Source organism: Leucopleurus acutus (assembly GCF_964270905.1).
Source record: "Leucopleurus acutus genome assembly, chromosome: 15".
NCBI lineage: Eukaryota > Metazoa > Chordata > Mammalia > Artiodactyla > Delphinidae > Leucopleurus > Leucopleurus acutus.
This window is the reverse complement of record NC_139157.1, coordinates 9,151,267-9,168,317: the sequence shown is the minus strand read 5'-3', so window position 1 is coordinate 9,168,317 and position 17,051 is coordinate 9,151,267. Positions and strand designations below refer to the sequence as shown.

General features: G+C 44.7%; 1 protein-coding gene across 3 annotated transcripts in view; it reads left to right on the top strand.

The window, feature by feature from the left end:
* Positions 1-17,051, top strand: part of TULP4 (TUB like protein 4) — a 168,762-nt gene that overhangs the window by 52,558 nt on the left and 99,153 nt on the right. Inside the window, exon 2 of one of the 3 annotated variants that reach the window (XM_082855806.1) lies at positions 10,544-10,657. The exons of the other annotated variants lie outside the window; for them this stretch is intronic. Coding sequence (XP_082711932.1) covers positions 10,544-10,657 — 114 coding nt within the window. The remainder of the gene's footprint in view (positions 1-10,543; positions 10,658-17,051) is intronic. 3 annotated transcript variants of the gene reach the window in all.

Here is a 17,051-nt window from a genome sequence, read left to right as displayed (position 1 = left end):
AGAAAAGTGAACAGGACTTGGTGATAGTTATGATTTAAAACCTTAAAGATAGGGAGGATTTACACATACCTCCTTGATCTTAAGAGGAGTTTGAAGATAAAAAAGGACAAGCTTCCTGGTTTTGTTTACCTTAAGGTCTTGTCCGCAGACAGTTTTTTATTTTTATTTTATTTTATTTTATTTTTATTTTTATTTTTTTTGCGGTATGCGGGCCTCTCACTGTTGTGGCCTCTCCCGTTGCGGAGCACAGGCTCCGGACGCGCAGGCTCAGCGGCCATGGCTCACGGGCCCAGCCTCTCCGCGGCATGTGGGATCTTCCCGGACCAGGGCACGAACCCGTGTCCCCTGCATCGGCAGGCGGGCTCTCAACCACTGCGCCACCAGGGAAGCCCTTTTATTTTTATTTTTTAATTAATTGTTTTTATTTTTGGCCATGCCCTGTGGCATGGGGTATCTTAGTTCCCAGACCAGGGATCGAACCTGCGCCCCTTGCATTGGGAGTTCACAGTCTTAACCACTGGACTGCCAGGGAAGTCCCAGCCGACAGTTTTAAATTTTACTCTATCTTATATATGAAAACTGTGATCTGGTGAGAATGGAGCACACTTACGAGACCCTCACAGAGGGTGCAGTCTCTGCACAGCCCCTCACCACCTTCCAGACCACACATCCCCTTGCTTTGGCAGTAACGTAGAGTTAGGAAACATTTGTGCTGAACAGATGTTTCTCAGCCCTCAAACGGCCTTTCTGTGTTCAGCAGCCAGGCCTTAAATAGCTCACTTTGGGTTCTATCTCACAGCTTTCAAGCAAAGCAGAGTGCCAGGAGGAACACGGCGGCCCAGGTGTTGCTCAGCATTGCTGAGGGTAGGGCAGTTCGGTAAGGGTGGTTTGTATCTACAGTTGGGGTGACTCACGGGCTACACAGATGAATTTCTGTTGGGTAAGAGCCCAGGCACTCTGCTGGGCCCCAGACAGAAAGACAACGACGACAGCTGTGCTCTTGTCTGGTGAGGAAGATGGATGCGGCCCAGGCAGCGGCCCGCTGGGTGTGCCAGGTGGAGGGCCGTTCCGAGCCCTGTAACGGCGGGGCGGCGTGGGGCGGGGCGGCGTGGGGGGGCGGGGCTGGAGCGGAGAGGGTTTCCTGACCAGGGTGTGGCGCACTGTGACTCGTTTGTGCGTTTTGCTCTGATTCTTGGTGATTTTGGGGGATGTCTGCAGGCAGGAAGATAGATACTTTTTACTTGACAGTGAAAAGTAGTGTTTCTTTGATTTCTTACTTCCTCTGTGCTTCCGAAAGCAAATACAGCACCATAATTTTATCTGAGACTCTGTTCTTGAATTCTGAATATTTTGAATTTTAGAAGGTATCGGACGCACATACCATAGAGTGTGAAAGATTCCTCGCAGGGCTGGGTAACACTGTAACCAAACATAGTATTTCAGCACAGCTCCCTAAATGGATGAATAAAGGCCTAACTGAGCCATGTGCCAGTTCAGAACATGATTTGTGGCCAAGTAATAAGTCAGCTTAGGTTTTATCATCAAATGAGTTAGTGAAAAACATCGGATTTTCAGAGATTTCTAGAGCTCAGAATTGTGGATAATTGATTGTTGACCCGATTCCAAATGTAGGGCGCTGCTTCCTACTTTCTTCTTCCGTTACGGACTCGATGTTCATTAGAGCCATGGGGCATATTTTACAGTGCGGGGGTAACGTGACTGAATTTGTGACTTGCTGTGTGGGACGAACCCTGCATTCTGAGCTGAAGATGTAAGCTGTTACCAAGAAGACCAATTCAGGCGTACTTATTCTTTAATAATGACAATAGTAGAGTTTCATTTATCTTTCTAAAAGCTCAAATTATGAATATTTAACTTTTCTTCATGAAACTCCAAGTAGAATGAATTTTCTCTTAATATCAATCATCTGTGTTTACTTGGATATGGCATTTCATTATGTGCAATGCGATTATTTGTCTTCCTCACTAGACAGGAAACCCTTTTCAGGTAGGCGCTGTCTTTTTTATCTCTGGCGTCGGCATAGTGGACACTTAGGGCCACACGTGGCTCTGGCCTGACACTGGGATGCTGTCTCCCGTGTTCTTCAGAAGCCTCCGGAGGTGTCAGCGTGCTCTTTGGTACTGAACTGACGGTCAGGAGCAAAACTTGCAGAAACAGATTTCTGAGGCTGCATCTGGCTGGCTGGCTGGCTCTGCGGTTTGGGCACTTTATCTCTATCTCTATCTGTTTAGTCTGGGACTCTGTCCGTGGCCTCTTGTGCCCGCTAAACCTTGAGAAGTGGAGGTTTCAGTGCCCTGTGAGGTTTGGGGACCTTCACCTGTCCCTTCAGCACGGTAAACCTCTCCCTGCACGAGGATGACAGGATCCCTCTTTTTTCCCCTCTCCATTTGCCATGTTCCTCCAGGTGGTAGAATGGGTGAGAAAGAGCTTTGGAGCCCAGCAGACTGGGAGTTGAATCCTTGGTCTGCCATTCCTTACTAGTTTCTTTTTGGTGGAATTACCATGAATCTCTGAGCTAGGTTCTTACCTCTGAAATGTTGATTAACAGATAAGCTCTACCTCACAGGCCCGCAGTAAGGATGAAATGAGCTATTTCTGTACTGTGGTGCAGGACATGCCACCAGGGAAGCCTGGATGAATGGAAGTTCCATCATTGACCCCACCCCTGTGTGTGCCTTGAGACTTTGGAGAGGAACTCTGGCATTTGTGTGAGAAGTTGAGGTGTCATTACAGCAAAGATTGACATATTAATTAGAGCAATGTCCTTTTCACATAAGTGAGTCAAATACCATAATAAATACCATTAATCTTGGGAAATCAAAAAGGAGGTCCTCAGAGGCAGAGGGGGTGGTGCTGGAAGTGGAATGAGAAGAATCAAGGTCACACGGCTGATGGAGCCCCCAGTGCGCCATGAGAAGTATTTGCTGGAGCAGTTTGGCACAGTTTGTTGGATCTGGGACTAAATTGAACCCATCTTGCCCCGGACCGTTCTGCTCAGCACCTGCCTCAAAGTCCCATGGCCTTTAAGGTGTAGAAGCTAGATTCAGACCCAGTCCTGTGACTTCAGACCCGGGCGCCTCCCCCCCCCACCCCCCCCCACCCCCCCGGCCTTACTCCTGCTCAGAGTAACACCACCTCCCGGGGTACATTCAGCAGGTGCCAGTGATGATGAGAACACGACTTGGTGAATTCTGTGAAATCTTGTATCCCGTTCCCTGCCTGTAACACGGGAATGATTATATTTACTTCTGCGTACTCTTGTGAGTATTGTAATGGAACGATTCAAGTAAACGTGGCACACACAGCAATTTTATACATATTTCAGCTGTTATTACCAAGGCGTGGATTTACATCGTTCGGGTTGGGGTAGTGCCTGTTTTCAAGGCTGTGGGCAACTAGTCTGGAGATGAACCTTATAAAGGTGAAAAGAAATGGACCATTAGCATTATAGGCTGGACAGATAACTGACTAACCCACAGCAGCGTGGGGATGACAGGCGAGCCCACAGCGACCGGGAGTGTGCTCTGAGCTGGACTTGGAAGGCCCGAGGGACCCAGGAGAGCACAGCCTGGCCATTCTGAGTGCGCAGGTGGAGCCTGAGAGAAAACCTGGGAACGTGGCCCATGGATGTACTGGGACGGGGTGAGGGTGGGGGCAGGGTGGGAACTGCGGACCATCAAAGGGGCTTTGTTCTGATCTGCAGGGCTGACTAGATGAGCACACTCGGTGAACCCCCTTCTAAAGAGTTCCAAAGGGGGTGACTGTCTCATAGGAGTTGGATGTGGCTTGGATAAGGCTTTGGAAGAAAATGAGAGCAAAGAAGTATCTGGATTTGGCAGGGAGTAAAGGGATGAGGATGCATACTGCGGAGCCAGACGTTATCTGTCACAAGACTTGTGGATAGAGGAGGGGGGTCTAGCAGTGACGGCTGAGTCTGGTTGGTAGCATTGGTGGGGAGACTTTGGTGAAGTTCATGAGCTCTGTCCTAACCTTCTGTATGACCGTAGTATTCTTTCTTTTAAAATAAATTACCTCAGATATTCTGAACACAATTTTTTTCCTAGCATATAAAGCCAATTCTTTCATTCCCTGAATGTAGTAGACATTATGACGAAGTAACTTAATTTTGAAAATGTGACTTTTAGTATAAGAACTATATGCTTGTTTAGCTCTTACCTTTCTGTCTTCTTCTTAGTTGGCAGTGGTTGATCCTTTCTTCAGGCCATGCATTTTAATTGTTTGACAGGCCATTAGCTGGCTGACTAAGATGAGGTGAAGTGGCATTGTCACCCAAACTAGGATGAGCGGTTGACTCCGTAGCCATCTGGCATCGGACCTGAATGTGCCCTTGTTGGTTGTCACTGAAGGACTCTAGGAGCAAGACGTCCCGGGCCTTATTGCTTTGGAACGTCGTCAAGGGCTCACCTTATAAATGTTTGGAGAGTGTTTAACATGAAGAGACTGCAATATCAAACGATCTGCTTGGAAAACTTCCCAGCAGTAGCTTTAGGAATTCTGAAATTAATTCCAGATTATATCTCCCAGTACCCAGCCCCAAAGTTAGGCTTTTAATTGGGTTAAGAGCCCGTTGACGACAATAAACAAATGGATGCTTTCATCTGGAAAGCAGATGACCTCACCTGCCTCAGGAGGTGCTATTGTGAATGTAGGCTCTATTTCAGTAGGTCACTCAGTAATTACCAAGAAAAATGGAAAAGGTGCATGAGCACCTACTGGCCTTCCACTTCCATCACCCACTAAAATGGTGATCTTGGTAAAATTATCAGGGGCTTATGACTTTATGATGGCAAACTTTCCAAGGCCGTTCTTGCTGACTTTCTGCTGCCTCTGGCTGCTATTATTTCTCACCTGTGCAGTCAGGGCTTCCAGCTCACCTTTAATTAGGTTGTACTATATGTGATAGCCCACAAGGGATGGTTTTGGTCAAAACAAGCAATGCCATCAAAACAAGCAATGCCCCGTGGCAGAAGGAGCATGGGATCTTGGATCAGCAGACTCTGGCTTCAAATCCTGCCTTTCAGTTTAGTAAATGTGTCACCTGAGCAAGCTTTTTTTTATTTTTTATTTTTTTTTGCGGTACGCGGGCCTCTCACTGCTGTGGCCTCTCCCGTTGCGGAGCACAGGCTCCGGACGCGCAGGCTCAGCCGCTGTGGCCCCTCCCCTTGCGGAGCACAGGCTCCGGATGCGCAGGCTCAGTGGCCATGGCTCACGGGCCCAGGCGCTCCGCGGCATGTGGGATCTTCCCGGACCGGGGCACGAACCCGCGTCCCCTGCATCGGCAGGCGGACTCTCAACCACTGCGCCACCAGGGAAGCCCTGAGCAAGCTTTTAACCTCAGATTGTTCTGTGAAATGGTGATACCTCCGCCTCAAGGAGTTGTGAGGATTAAGCTAATATGCACATATATCATGTATACATATATTGTATCTACATATATACACCCATATAATTATATACACACTATGTAAATATACATTATAATTTATACATTGTATGTATCATTTACTATAGTGCTTGGTACATAAAGTTCCTTATTCAGTGTTAATTTTGATTCTCCCTTCTTCCCCATAATCATCTTGCCAACACATATGGTGCCATGTAGCTCAGTTTACGTTGATTAAGGAAAAGCTTACAGATACTCTGTATAATATCTTTATTATAAAGATTGCAGTTGGCTAGCTGAAATATTCACCCCAGACATTATTTTATTTAATCTTAGCCACAATTGTCAGATCACGGCCCCTATTAATTGTAAGTTTTATTTCTGAATTAGAATAATAAATTTGGAATTTCAGTGCTCAGACCTTAAGAAAACAGTGAATTTTCAAAATTTAACAAAGTAAAACATTAATTAGATATAATTTGGAGAACATCCAATCTTTCATGGTGACACAGTGAAATTTACTAAGAGATTTGTACTCTAGCCCTCTTTCAAGAGAACAACACCTGCATAAGGTGTTCATAGGTGCTAAGAGACACAGTGGAGTAAACCCATCGTTTTACTAATTTAATGTATATAAATTTCTTTCTTAAAACAAAATAACATATTACAGACGTAACTTATTTCATGCATAAGAAGGAGCCCTTAATTCCTTGACTGCAGTTTAATATAGCTACAAAGTTCAGATAGGACAGTCCCTGTTCAGAAAGGCTGTATCTAAGCACACAGACATAAGCCAGACTGGCTGGAGTAGAAATCTGAGGTAACCATTTATTAGCTGAATGAACTTGGGCAAATTCCTAAACGTCTCTGTTTTCTATATCTTTATTTGCAAAATGGGGACAGTTATCATTCCTGTCTCATAGGGTTGTCAAGGGAACTAAATGAGTTAAAGCTTGGAAAGTACTTAGAATTGTATCTAGCACACAGTGTTACCTGTTTTTTAAAACTTTGAAAATTGAGGAAGAATTAGTTTATTTTCTGTTTGTTTCTCTCATCTCAAAGTGATTACAGAAATTAACAGGTTAGGGAAAATTTGGAGAAGGTAGTCAAAATAGGAAAATGTTGTAAAAGCAGAGGGTAAAATCAGGAAGAAACTGTACAGTACGGTTGGGAGAGCAGGTAGGGAGTCATGCTGCCGCATAAGAAGTGTGGGGCTGTTTGTGTAGTTGTCAATTAAAGCTTTTAATGCAAGTTCATTGTATTATACCAAAGTGCAAATTGAAATTTGAAGATCACTTCTCATGTAGGACATCAAAATTGCTATATGCCTTATATATTAAATGAGCACCCGCCAGTTACACGTGTATCTTAAAGCTTCAAGATGTTCTCCAACGTAGCATGCCTTGGTAGATGTCCGTATTTGAAGGAATTGAGACTGGCAGGTGGTTGGTTAATCCAAAAGAGAAAAAAGAGAGAGAAAAGTTGGATAAGATAAGGAGTCGATTAAAAAATGATGCATTTTACTTTAAAAGTTTTACTTTAACTTAAAGCATAATTTCTGAGCAGCAAATTAACCAGTAAATAGTTTTTCCATATGTTCACTACATGGATTCCATGATGTTTTTTCCCATTGTCCAAGGCATGTGCTACTTGCCATGAAATACCACACTGCCAGTGTTTTACTCAAGAAAGATACTGATGGGATTTCAGGTTATCTCTCTTACCCCCCCCTCCCCATTTACCCTGAGACAGACAGACAGACAGACACACACACACACACACACACACACACGCTTCTTTCTTCTTAATTCACGTACCATACAATTCACCTGTTTAAAGTTTGAATGTTCAGTGTAATGTTTACAGCCGTTTATTGTGAGCAGAACGAAAGCCACTTGGAAGGGAAGGCTCACAGTGGGCACTCTCTCTAGATTATTGTCTCTGATTTTTGACAGTCGGATCACCCTCAATTCAACTGAAATCTTTCTAAGTGACCTGCCTTCATTGAATCTTTGCAAATTGAACTTAATTTTCATAGTTAAATCATATTCATGAATGTGCATGTGAACGACTCTAACTCATTCCTCCCAAAAGTGAATTTAAAAAAATTAATTAGTTAATTAATTAATTAATTTTTGGCTGCATTGGGTCTTCGTTGCTGTGCATGGGCTTTCTCTAGTTGTGGCGAGTAGAGGCTACTCTTTGTTGCGGTGCGCGGGCTTCTCACTGTGATGGCGTCTCATTGTGGTGCATGGGCTCTAGGCGCACGGCCTTCAGTAGTTTTGGCTCGCAGACTCTAGGGTGCAGGCTCAGTAGTTGTGGCACGTGAGCTCAGTAGTTGTGGCACGTGAGCTCAGTAGTTGTGGCACATGGGCTCAGTAGTTGTGGCTCGCGGGCTCTAGAGCACAGGCTCGGTAGTTGTGGCGCATGGGCTTAGTTGCTCCGCGGCATGTGGGATCTTCCCGGAGCAGGGCTCGACCCCGTGTCCCCTGCATTGGCAGGCAGATTCTTAACCACTGCGTCACCAGGGAAGCCCCCCCAAACTGAATCCTATGATCAGTTCTGCTGTCTTATTTTAGTGCATATAACATAGTTGCTTAGAGAAAATTGCTGCTTTAAGAGATTCAGGTGTCTCAAGTGGTTTAGCTAGAGTAAATAGAAATAATCACATCTTTTCTGTTTTCCCTCTATTCTAGCAGATTGCCAAATTCCATCCAATTCATATGGCATAGGACTTAGTAATTTCTCTGCTTAACTAGCAAATAATAAGCCTTGAAATTTTGTTTATATAGAAGACTGGTAATAAAATTTGGTCTCATCTATCAAGTAAGATTCTTAGAGAAAAATAATATACTCCTTTTCTAATGAAACAAAGAAAGCCCTCATCAAAGGTACAGTTTTTCTGCACATGTATAATTATGTTATTATTTTAAAAAACAGTCGCCTAAAAAAATTTTAGTTTAAATTAAAAAATATCTTCCTGAAGTAATCAAAGTAAACTCTGTAAATTATGGTCAAAAGTAAATTAACTCTGTAAATTATGGTCAGTGTCACAACTGAAATCTTACTAAGAACTGTAAAGCACAGCCTAGATCACAGTTGTTCTGAGTTCTGTGGTGACAGCAAAGGTGACACCTCCCACCTCCGGGCAGTTTCCATGGTGACTGCCAATATTTACCGAGAAGAGCACAGGTCTGTTGTCACTCTGTCCAGCTTCAGGATCTCTGATCCTTATCTGAGGTTTGAGGAGGAATGTCCCAACTCAGGGTGATGTGCGTTTGCTGATTCATGTTTCAAAGAGATACATGAGACCAAAGTAAACAGTGTCATAGTTTTGCCAGCTCTGGTAGGTTTTGCTGAAAGTATCTTAATAGGCAAAGGATTTAATTTTCTCACTAAAACCTACAACTGAAATCAGTAAAAGGCAACTTTTCCCTGAGGTAAAAGTGAGACAGCATTTTTTTTTCCCTGTACTTCTTATCATATACATAAAAAGACATGTTTTGAATGGAGATCAGTAGAGGTGGATTTGGGGATTTTATTGTACACATTATTTCTTAGGTTTTAATTAATATAATTAATCGCAAAATGCTATAAAGGGCCATATGAATCGTGTGGTGTGCCTCTTTCCTTGGAGTTGGCAAACAATGCTTTTGATGAAATTTCTATTATTAATAAGTATGGATTTGGCCAGAAGATGGCCAGAGCCCAGTGGTACCCCTCACACCTCAAGTATGGGAAGAGCCTTTGGTTTAGGGTTAGGGTATCTGTTGGCGAGTATAGCCCAGTTCAGGTTGTTGAACAAAAATTGATGTGCACGTGAATAAGCAACCAGGCTAGGTAGTTTTATTTGGTTTGAATAGTGTTAAAACATGTTTAAAACATAAGTCATTCATTTGCATAGTGAGAAATAAAGAAATACATGAAGTGAAATACCGTCTCCAGTATCTGGGGAAGCAGCTATGGATAGCAGTTTGATATTCTTCATGAATTTTTTTGTGCATTCAAGAATAGGCAGAAAGACACGTAACATGTACGTAAACGTCCACAGTTTTTTGTAAAACAGAGTTGAATCACGGTACACCTGATCAGCAACTTGCTTTTTTCTCTGTGTAACTATATGTGAACTTCTTTTCTTATCAGTACACTTTTTTTAAAAAAAAGAGAGGAAAAAAAAAAAAGAGAAAGATTGTTATTCAAATGAATGGATGGGCCATTATTTATTTAATTATTCAGCCATGTATTGGTGGGTGTTTAGGTTGTTTTCTCCTTATTGATTTGTTAGCATCTTCAACTTAGAAAAAATAACAATCGGATTCCAATTTGTCAGCTACTGCAGTAAGGACTCCTAGCTGCAACTGTCTACAAACATTATTGTACTGTTGACTTCTTCCTGCAGTTAACTTTATCCCGCAAAGTGTGCAACCTCATTTGCATAGAAGGTTGACCCCTTCTGTTTGGCCTATCAATCTTTATACTTCATTTCATCAAATACATCATGTAACTGGAAGTGTCGTTAGAGAACATCTATAGGGTGTTTATGTGACAGTTTCCTAGATACGGAGTTGTTACTATGCCCAACAGATGGGAAAATCAAATCACAGCAGGAAAGGGAGCCAAACAGAAGATCTAAGAAGATCGCAGCCTGGGTACCAAGTAATTGAAAAGTCAGATGATAGAGAGAAGCACACTGTTTATGGAGTGGTCTTGTGGAAATTAAAAACTCGAGTGAAGAATTTCCATCAACTAGCACATTTATTTTATTATGTATGGGTACTATGTTTATTTTAAAATAGGAATAAAATGGAAATACTTGAAATAATAAATAGCAGCGTGGAGACAACTTTAGTACTGTAAGGATTGCTTTCTTTAGATAGTATAGTGTTTGTGGATGTATTTATGTCGGGGGGCAGGTAGGGGATGAGAGTTGGTGTTTATTTCCTTTTGTAAAATTTAAAATAAAAACCATAAGGAAGTGTTTTATTATGAAATGGAATAATATGGATATATCTTGGAAAATTGAATAACAAGTACAGCCCTTGTATACAGCAAGGTCTTTAGCTTTTATTTTCTGTTTCCTTATAATAATTGCATTTTTAAAGTTCATCATGCCCACAGGAGAGGATCACAGGTAGCTGTGATGGAAGCCAAATAATCATTAGCAGCAGTTTAGAATCGGCTATACTTTATGAGGGTTTGCTCAGGAAATTTAAACATAAAGAAGCAAATTTGGTGAGTATTTAAAAAAATATTCTTTTAGCAACTACATGTTTCCCCTAAGACAAAATTTAAACTAGACCAGAAATACTGAATGGCAGGGGCTTCCAAATGTATTTCCATACCTGGTGTAAAAAACATGGAATTCTTGGATTAAGGAGAACGAGTTAGGAGTGGGAGTGGGCTACTTTGATACATGTGGTCTGCTTGCTTTCCAGTGTGAACCAGGCTGTCTTGGAGTCTGATTGTAGTTTTATTGTGACTTTACCAGCATTGGATGTTGTATTTCACAGTGACCTTTTGTTGGTATTAGTTTTGCTTATGAATAGGTGCTTAATGCTGTCTGTCGTGCTTAGATGTGCTTTCCTCTGTGCTGTAAGGAAGCTCCACAAGATCAGGCCCTTTCTGCTTTGCTCTGTATTCCTAGAGCCTAGGATAGTGTCTGGAATGTGGTGGGCACTCAGTAGTATGTTGAGTGAAGTAACAACATATGCCTAACTGCAGCTTATAGAAATAGGATTTTGAATCACATGATAGAAAGCCCAGAGGCAAGTGGCGGCTGCCGGTTTTTTTTAAAAGCCTGAAGCAGCATCTCTGCCATTCTCTTGGCCTTTTCCTCATGGCCGTAAGGTGACTGCTGCAGTTCGCTCCACCGCATTAGAGTATAAGGCAAGAGAAGCAGGGTAGGGTGGCTTCGGCTGCTTTCCGCTCACATCTCATTGGCCAGAACTATGATATATGACCAGTCCTGACTACAAGGGAGGTTGGGGGAGGGGGGTGGGGAGCCTAGGAAATCACAGAGGCAGATGAGGGAGGGGGTGTGGGGACTGGATGATAAGGGTAAGCCACCCGCCGCCCTACACTGCCACCGGATCTGTTTACATTTGCATTTCTTTGCTCACTAGGGAAACTGAGCACTTCCTGTTATTTATTTATTTAGCACTTTCTGTTCTTAATCCTTTATTGTATTTGATAGACACATTTTTCCTAGTTTGTTTTAACCTTTTAAATTTACTAATTTAGCAATTTCAGTTAGCATTAGTTATATCTTTTTTGGTTGCCAGTTGCGTAGATCTGACTTTAACTTAGCCCCAAACACAGAATTTATTGCCTCTTACGACTGAAATGCCCTGGGTTGCTCTGGCTTGGATGTATTTCGGTCCACACATCAGGTGGTGTCCTCAGCTCTGCTTTCTCCATGTGTTGATTGTAGTCACTCATCAGCTTCTCTCACAGGAGGTGGTTTCTGATAGCCCCCAGCTTCCATGACTTCAATGGCTCATAGCGCCAGGTGAAAAGTAGACCCTCTACCCCTGGAGCTGTGACGTCAGCAGCCGCCTGGAAGGCCTGGTTGGCGGCCTGAGTCATGGTCGTCCCGGCCAACTGGCAGGGAGGCACAATGATGGCAGTCCTGGCACCAGCACACGGGGTGGATGAGGAGTTGCTGGACACAGAGAAATGGGGTGTCCACTCAGACCTGACAGGAGCATGTGGGTGTTTCTGTAGTTGAGTCTCCTGTTTTTCTTTGATTTTTCTCCTGTTGCTTCAAAGCTTAGAAAATGGTCAGTTTTCAAAGATGTTACACCTGTACAATTCTGTTTTACGCTGGATGTGCTGTTGTTTGATATTTCCGTTCTCTGCTCAGTCCCCCTGGAGTTGATCTGAAGTGTGATGCGGGTGAGGTGTACAGAGCTGGCCCTTGACTCAGATCCCCGACTTCACAGCATGGCCCGGCCTGCAGCAGCTGAGACCTTGAGCAAAGTAGGAAGTCTTCCTGTGCCTCCGTTTTCTCATCACAGAAAGTCTGGATAAAAGTAGTTCTCACTAGTGAAGTAATGCTCAGAGTTCAGTGAGAAAATGCATGTAATACTGTTAGCAGAGAGCCGAGCGGAGTGTCGGCCCTGGTGAATGTAGCTGCTGTAGTTACTGCTGTTCGCGGTATTGCCTCTCCCTCCAGCCCGTCCCGTCACAGCTGTCGTGTCAAGAGCAGAGCTCTGCCTCTTTCCTCCCTTTTGTCGTGCCCTCATGCTGCCTTCATCACTTGCATGTTCTTGGCAAAAATTATCCTTCATTTTAGGCAGTTCGGTCAGACTATGAAGAAACATTTACAGAAAGCTTAACTCTGCATGCCTCCTTTGAGATAGAGGTCCAGTTTTACAAGTCAAGTAAGTACCGTGATAGTCAACTTGCTTTCTTGACATCAGGTGCGATACTTTAAAAAAGGCAGTCAGAGGGGTAATGTATACAAAAGGAATTCATTGTCATGAAATAGGTCCTTTGAAAATATACTAAAGGGACCAAATTTAATACAGCTTTTCTAATTTTTATGTAATCTTCTATATATAAATTTATATAAATATATTTATTTTGTAAAAAATGTACAGCAGGAAGCATGTAAAAATCTTTTATAATCCCATCTCCTAGGTGGCTTTTTTTTATACACATACACATATGTTGTGATATAACTTAAGATGTTTCACTTAAGTAGTCATAAGTGGGAGAGGTGTTTTTTTTTTTTAACTTACTGGTAGTAACTTCCCTACAAGAAATGTACATGCCTTTTTCTTCAGCCCAGGCAACCAGAACCCTGGAGAAACTGGCCGAGCCTGCTTTCTGTCTAATCTGTGGGAGGGCAGCTGGAGGTGTGGGAAGGCTTCAGCTTCGTTATCTTCACAGGACATTAACCAGGGATTGAGGAAAATATGGACCATGATGGGATTAGCTGATGTAATTATGAAAAGTGAGGATGTGTTTGCTCTGCAAGAGGGATTTTCAACAATAAGGTGAACTTTAGGTGTTAGCTGACAACCACGTGGGGAGCAGCTGGAGGGAAGTTCGGGAAGTGGTCCTGGGAGCAAGGGTGCTGTTGTTGGACAGCCTTTATGGAAACGTTTGCCTTGACTCTGGGCGCTAGAGTCTCAGAGTAACCAGGTCAGAGTCAGAAGTGCCTCTTGGAATCTGGCTGTGCTCCCCGCGCTGGTGCCCTGACTTCTCCGGGGACATGCAGGATTGCCCTTCTCCTGCCCTTCAAGTTAGATGTTTGCAGTTAATTCACCTTGGCCAGTGAAATACGTGCAGAACCTCGAAAAGGCTTGCTTGATTCTCCACGCCCCCTTTCCCTGCACTGCCGGTGATGATGGAACGGGCACTAGGGGCTCCATCAGCCCAGGTCCCCCGGTGAAGACAGTGTGGAGCAGAGCTCCGACTCACCCTCACGGCTGTGAAGCATAATCAAGACAGAAGCCTGTGCGATTTTAAGCCTGTGAGGTTCGGGACCTTACTGGTTACCGCAGTGAGACACGGCCCCTCTGGGCTGATCTGTGGCCTTGGCCCTTGTCCTCACCTGCAGAACCAGTTCACCTGTTCCTGGGCCCAGGTGGAACTGTAATACTGCTTCTATTAGGTTGGCAATCCTATCCTCCTAGCTTTTTTTTTTGTGGTACGCGGGCCCCTCACTGTTGTGGCCTCTCCCGTTGCGGAGCACAGGCTCCGGACGCGCAGGCTTAGCGGCCACGGCTCACGGGCCCAGCCGCTCCACGGCATGTGGGATCTTCCCGGACCGGGGCACGAACCCATGTCCCCTGCCTCGGCAGGCAGACTCTCAACCACTGCGCCACCAGGGAGGCCCCCCTCCTAGCTTATTGAGAATAGGTTCATTTTGATGTATGAAATATACTGATGACCTCCTATTTTTTCATATGTCATGAAACTTTGAAAGTCAAAATAGAGTTAGAAAGACAGATAATAGATGTTCTGCAGGGTGGTGAGGGCAGATCCAGTCCCAGAAAACCACCCAGTGCTAGGTTCGCGCTGGGCCTTCCTGCCTCGGGCTCCAGCAGTCTAGTGGGTCGAAGGGGAGTAAAAATCTCTCTTCTCTACCCGTCTTACATTCTCAGCTGGGCCTCTTAACTAAAGGACAGATGAGCGAGAGCAAAGCATACACATTTATTTAATATATGTGTTACATGACACGAGAGCCTTCGTGAGGAAATGAGCCGTGAAGGAGTGCTTAAGCCTGAGTGTTTCGTGCTGGCTTTGACACGGACTGGGAAGTGGTGGGAACGTGATAGGACAGAAGGGCTGTGGCTGAGTGCAGGGAACTGGGGGAGCTTAGCCAGGCTCGTCCGTCCAGTCCTCTCACATCCCTCCATCTTCGGAGACGATGGTGCCCCTTCCCTTGGGGTATGGGGAGGCCACCTCTCACATGAGGGTCGATGACCTGCTTCAGGGGAGAAGGATGAGGGCAAGGTCCGAGCCCTTCCCGCTCCTGCCGTTTCTCAGATTCCTTCAGTGTAAAACATGCAGCGTGCCAGCGTGTGCACATGTTGGGGAAGTGCGTCCTGAACCCCATCAGGGTGATGACCTAACAGGTAGCTAGTGCCCGGACACACAGTCAAAGGCTTCCCCGCCTTCCTCACCAGGTCCTAGGGCTGGCCCTGTGGAGCCTGACGTCCTTAGTCCATCTGATCTGGGAAGTCAACCAGTTACCCCTGGTAAGCACCACATGTGGGGAAGGTTTCACCGCTTCTCCAAACCAGGCTCACGGCAGGCAGGCTCCTCTCCTGGATGGCAGCTCGCGACCCGGTGTGACCTCTGGGGCCCGGCGCCGGCGTCCTCAGCTCCCAGTGGTGGTCGGCCCAGTGCCTGGCCCCCGAGGCTTTTGAGGGCTGCCTCTTCACCACGAGGCCAGACGGTGCTTCCTGCAACACTGACCCACATTGCTGCAAATGACGCTGCCCCCGTCCTGCGTAGGAAGAGTGCCTTTCGGTGAGGGGCAGCTGTAGTCACAGTTTAATATGCTGCCCGCACCCCAAGCGAAACACCTTTCACTCGTGAAACCACCTGTGTAGACCCTGCGAAACCATTTTCCATTAGTATACAGCTGATGTTGAGTTTTCTTTAGTTGGAGTATCGTTGATTTACAGTGTTGTTAATTTCAGGTAGACAGCAAAGTGATTCAGTTCTCTCTCTCTATTTTTTTTCAGATTCTTTTCCATTATGAGTTTTCTTACTTTTAAATGCCTTAACAAAATTACAGAGCCATCGTGACCTCTCAGTGACTGGTATGTTCTGTTTTGGTAACACAGGTCGTTGCTATGGCTGCATCTGAGTGGTGGCCGTGTGTTCATCTGAGTCCGGCAGTTTCTACTGTCCACCTGTCGGTCAGGGGGTTTCTAAGTAGAGAACACCCTCGATGTGCGTGTGCAGGTGTGTGTGTAGGCGTGCGCAGGTATGGGTGTGAGCCTCTGCTGGCACCTTCCTCTCACGGGCACCAGTGTTCACTTTGGAAAAAGATGTCTTCCTCTGCCTCAGTTTGGGAGCTGTTCAGAGCAATCCTTAGTTTGCTGGGAATCTGAAAGGCTGGCAGCTTGTCCTAGGACTGCTGAAGTAACAGGAGAAAGGAGAAAAGACAGGAGGGGTTGGTGCTTGGCAAGGAATGGCCTTGTGGGCTTAAATGTGCTCCCTTATTAGCAGCTTTCACCTGGGTGAGTTTTCCGGATGCTGAGTGGGTGTCCCAGCATTTTATGTGACCACATAGCTGGCGATGTGGACGTTTAGTCCTGTAGGGCGCTGCTCGCAGACTTAAACACGCATATGAGATGCCTGTTGACATGCAGATGCTAATTCCCTGGGCCTGGCGTTGCTGATGTTCTGACACTTGGGGTAATTCTGACCGGGCTTTCAGATTCCAGTACTCAGAAGAGAAGGTGCTAGCATGTTATAGCCATTGCTTAACAGTCTGTTAGCCTCAGAACTGTATGCTACAAATCACATTTAACAAGATAAAATGTTTACTGATAAACATGAAATTTAACTATGTTATCATTTTACAGAGTTACCATTTTGATAAAGTTTATCAAATTAAAGAATTTTAGGGCTTCCATGGTGGCTCAGTGGTTGAGAGTCTGCCTGCCGATGCAGGGGATACGGGTTTGTGCCCTGGTCCGGGAAGATCCCACATGCCGCGGAGCAGCTGGGCACGTGAGCCATGGCCGCTGAGCCTGCGCATCCGGAGCCTGTGCTCCGCAACTGGAGAGGCCACAGCAGTGAGAGGCCCGCGTACCGCAAAAAAAAACCCAAAACAAACAAACAAAAAATTAAAGAATTTTATCTATAAACCTTTTTAAAATTTACTGAAGTGAAATAATGTAAAGGTATTTTTTATACCTTAGCATGAGCTACAAACTTTCCTTGAACAAGCACCTCCAATCCCCATCAGTTACAAAAAAAAAAAAGCACGTACTCCAGTAGATGGCGTATTTATTTACATATTATAGGCTACTATACCAATAAAAAGTGTGTACCTTACAACATAAACACAAAAGAGAAATTGTGAATGCATGTGATGTCAGTGAAATAGTGAAATAAGTAGTAATTTTAAATGTCTTGCCAATCTGGTAGATTCATT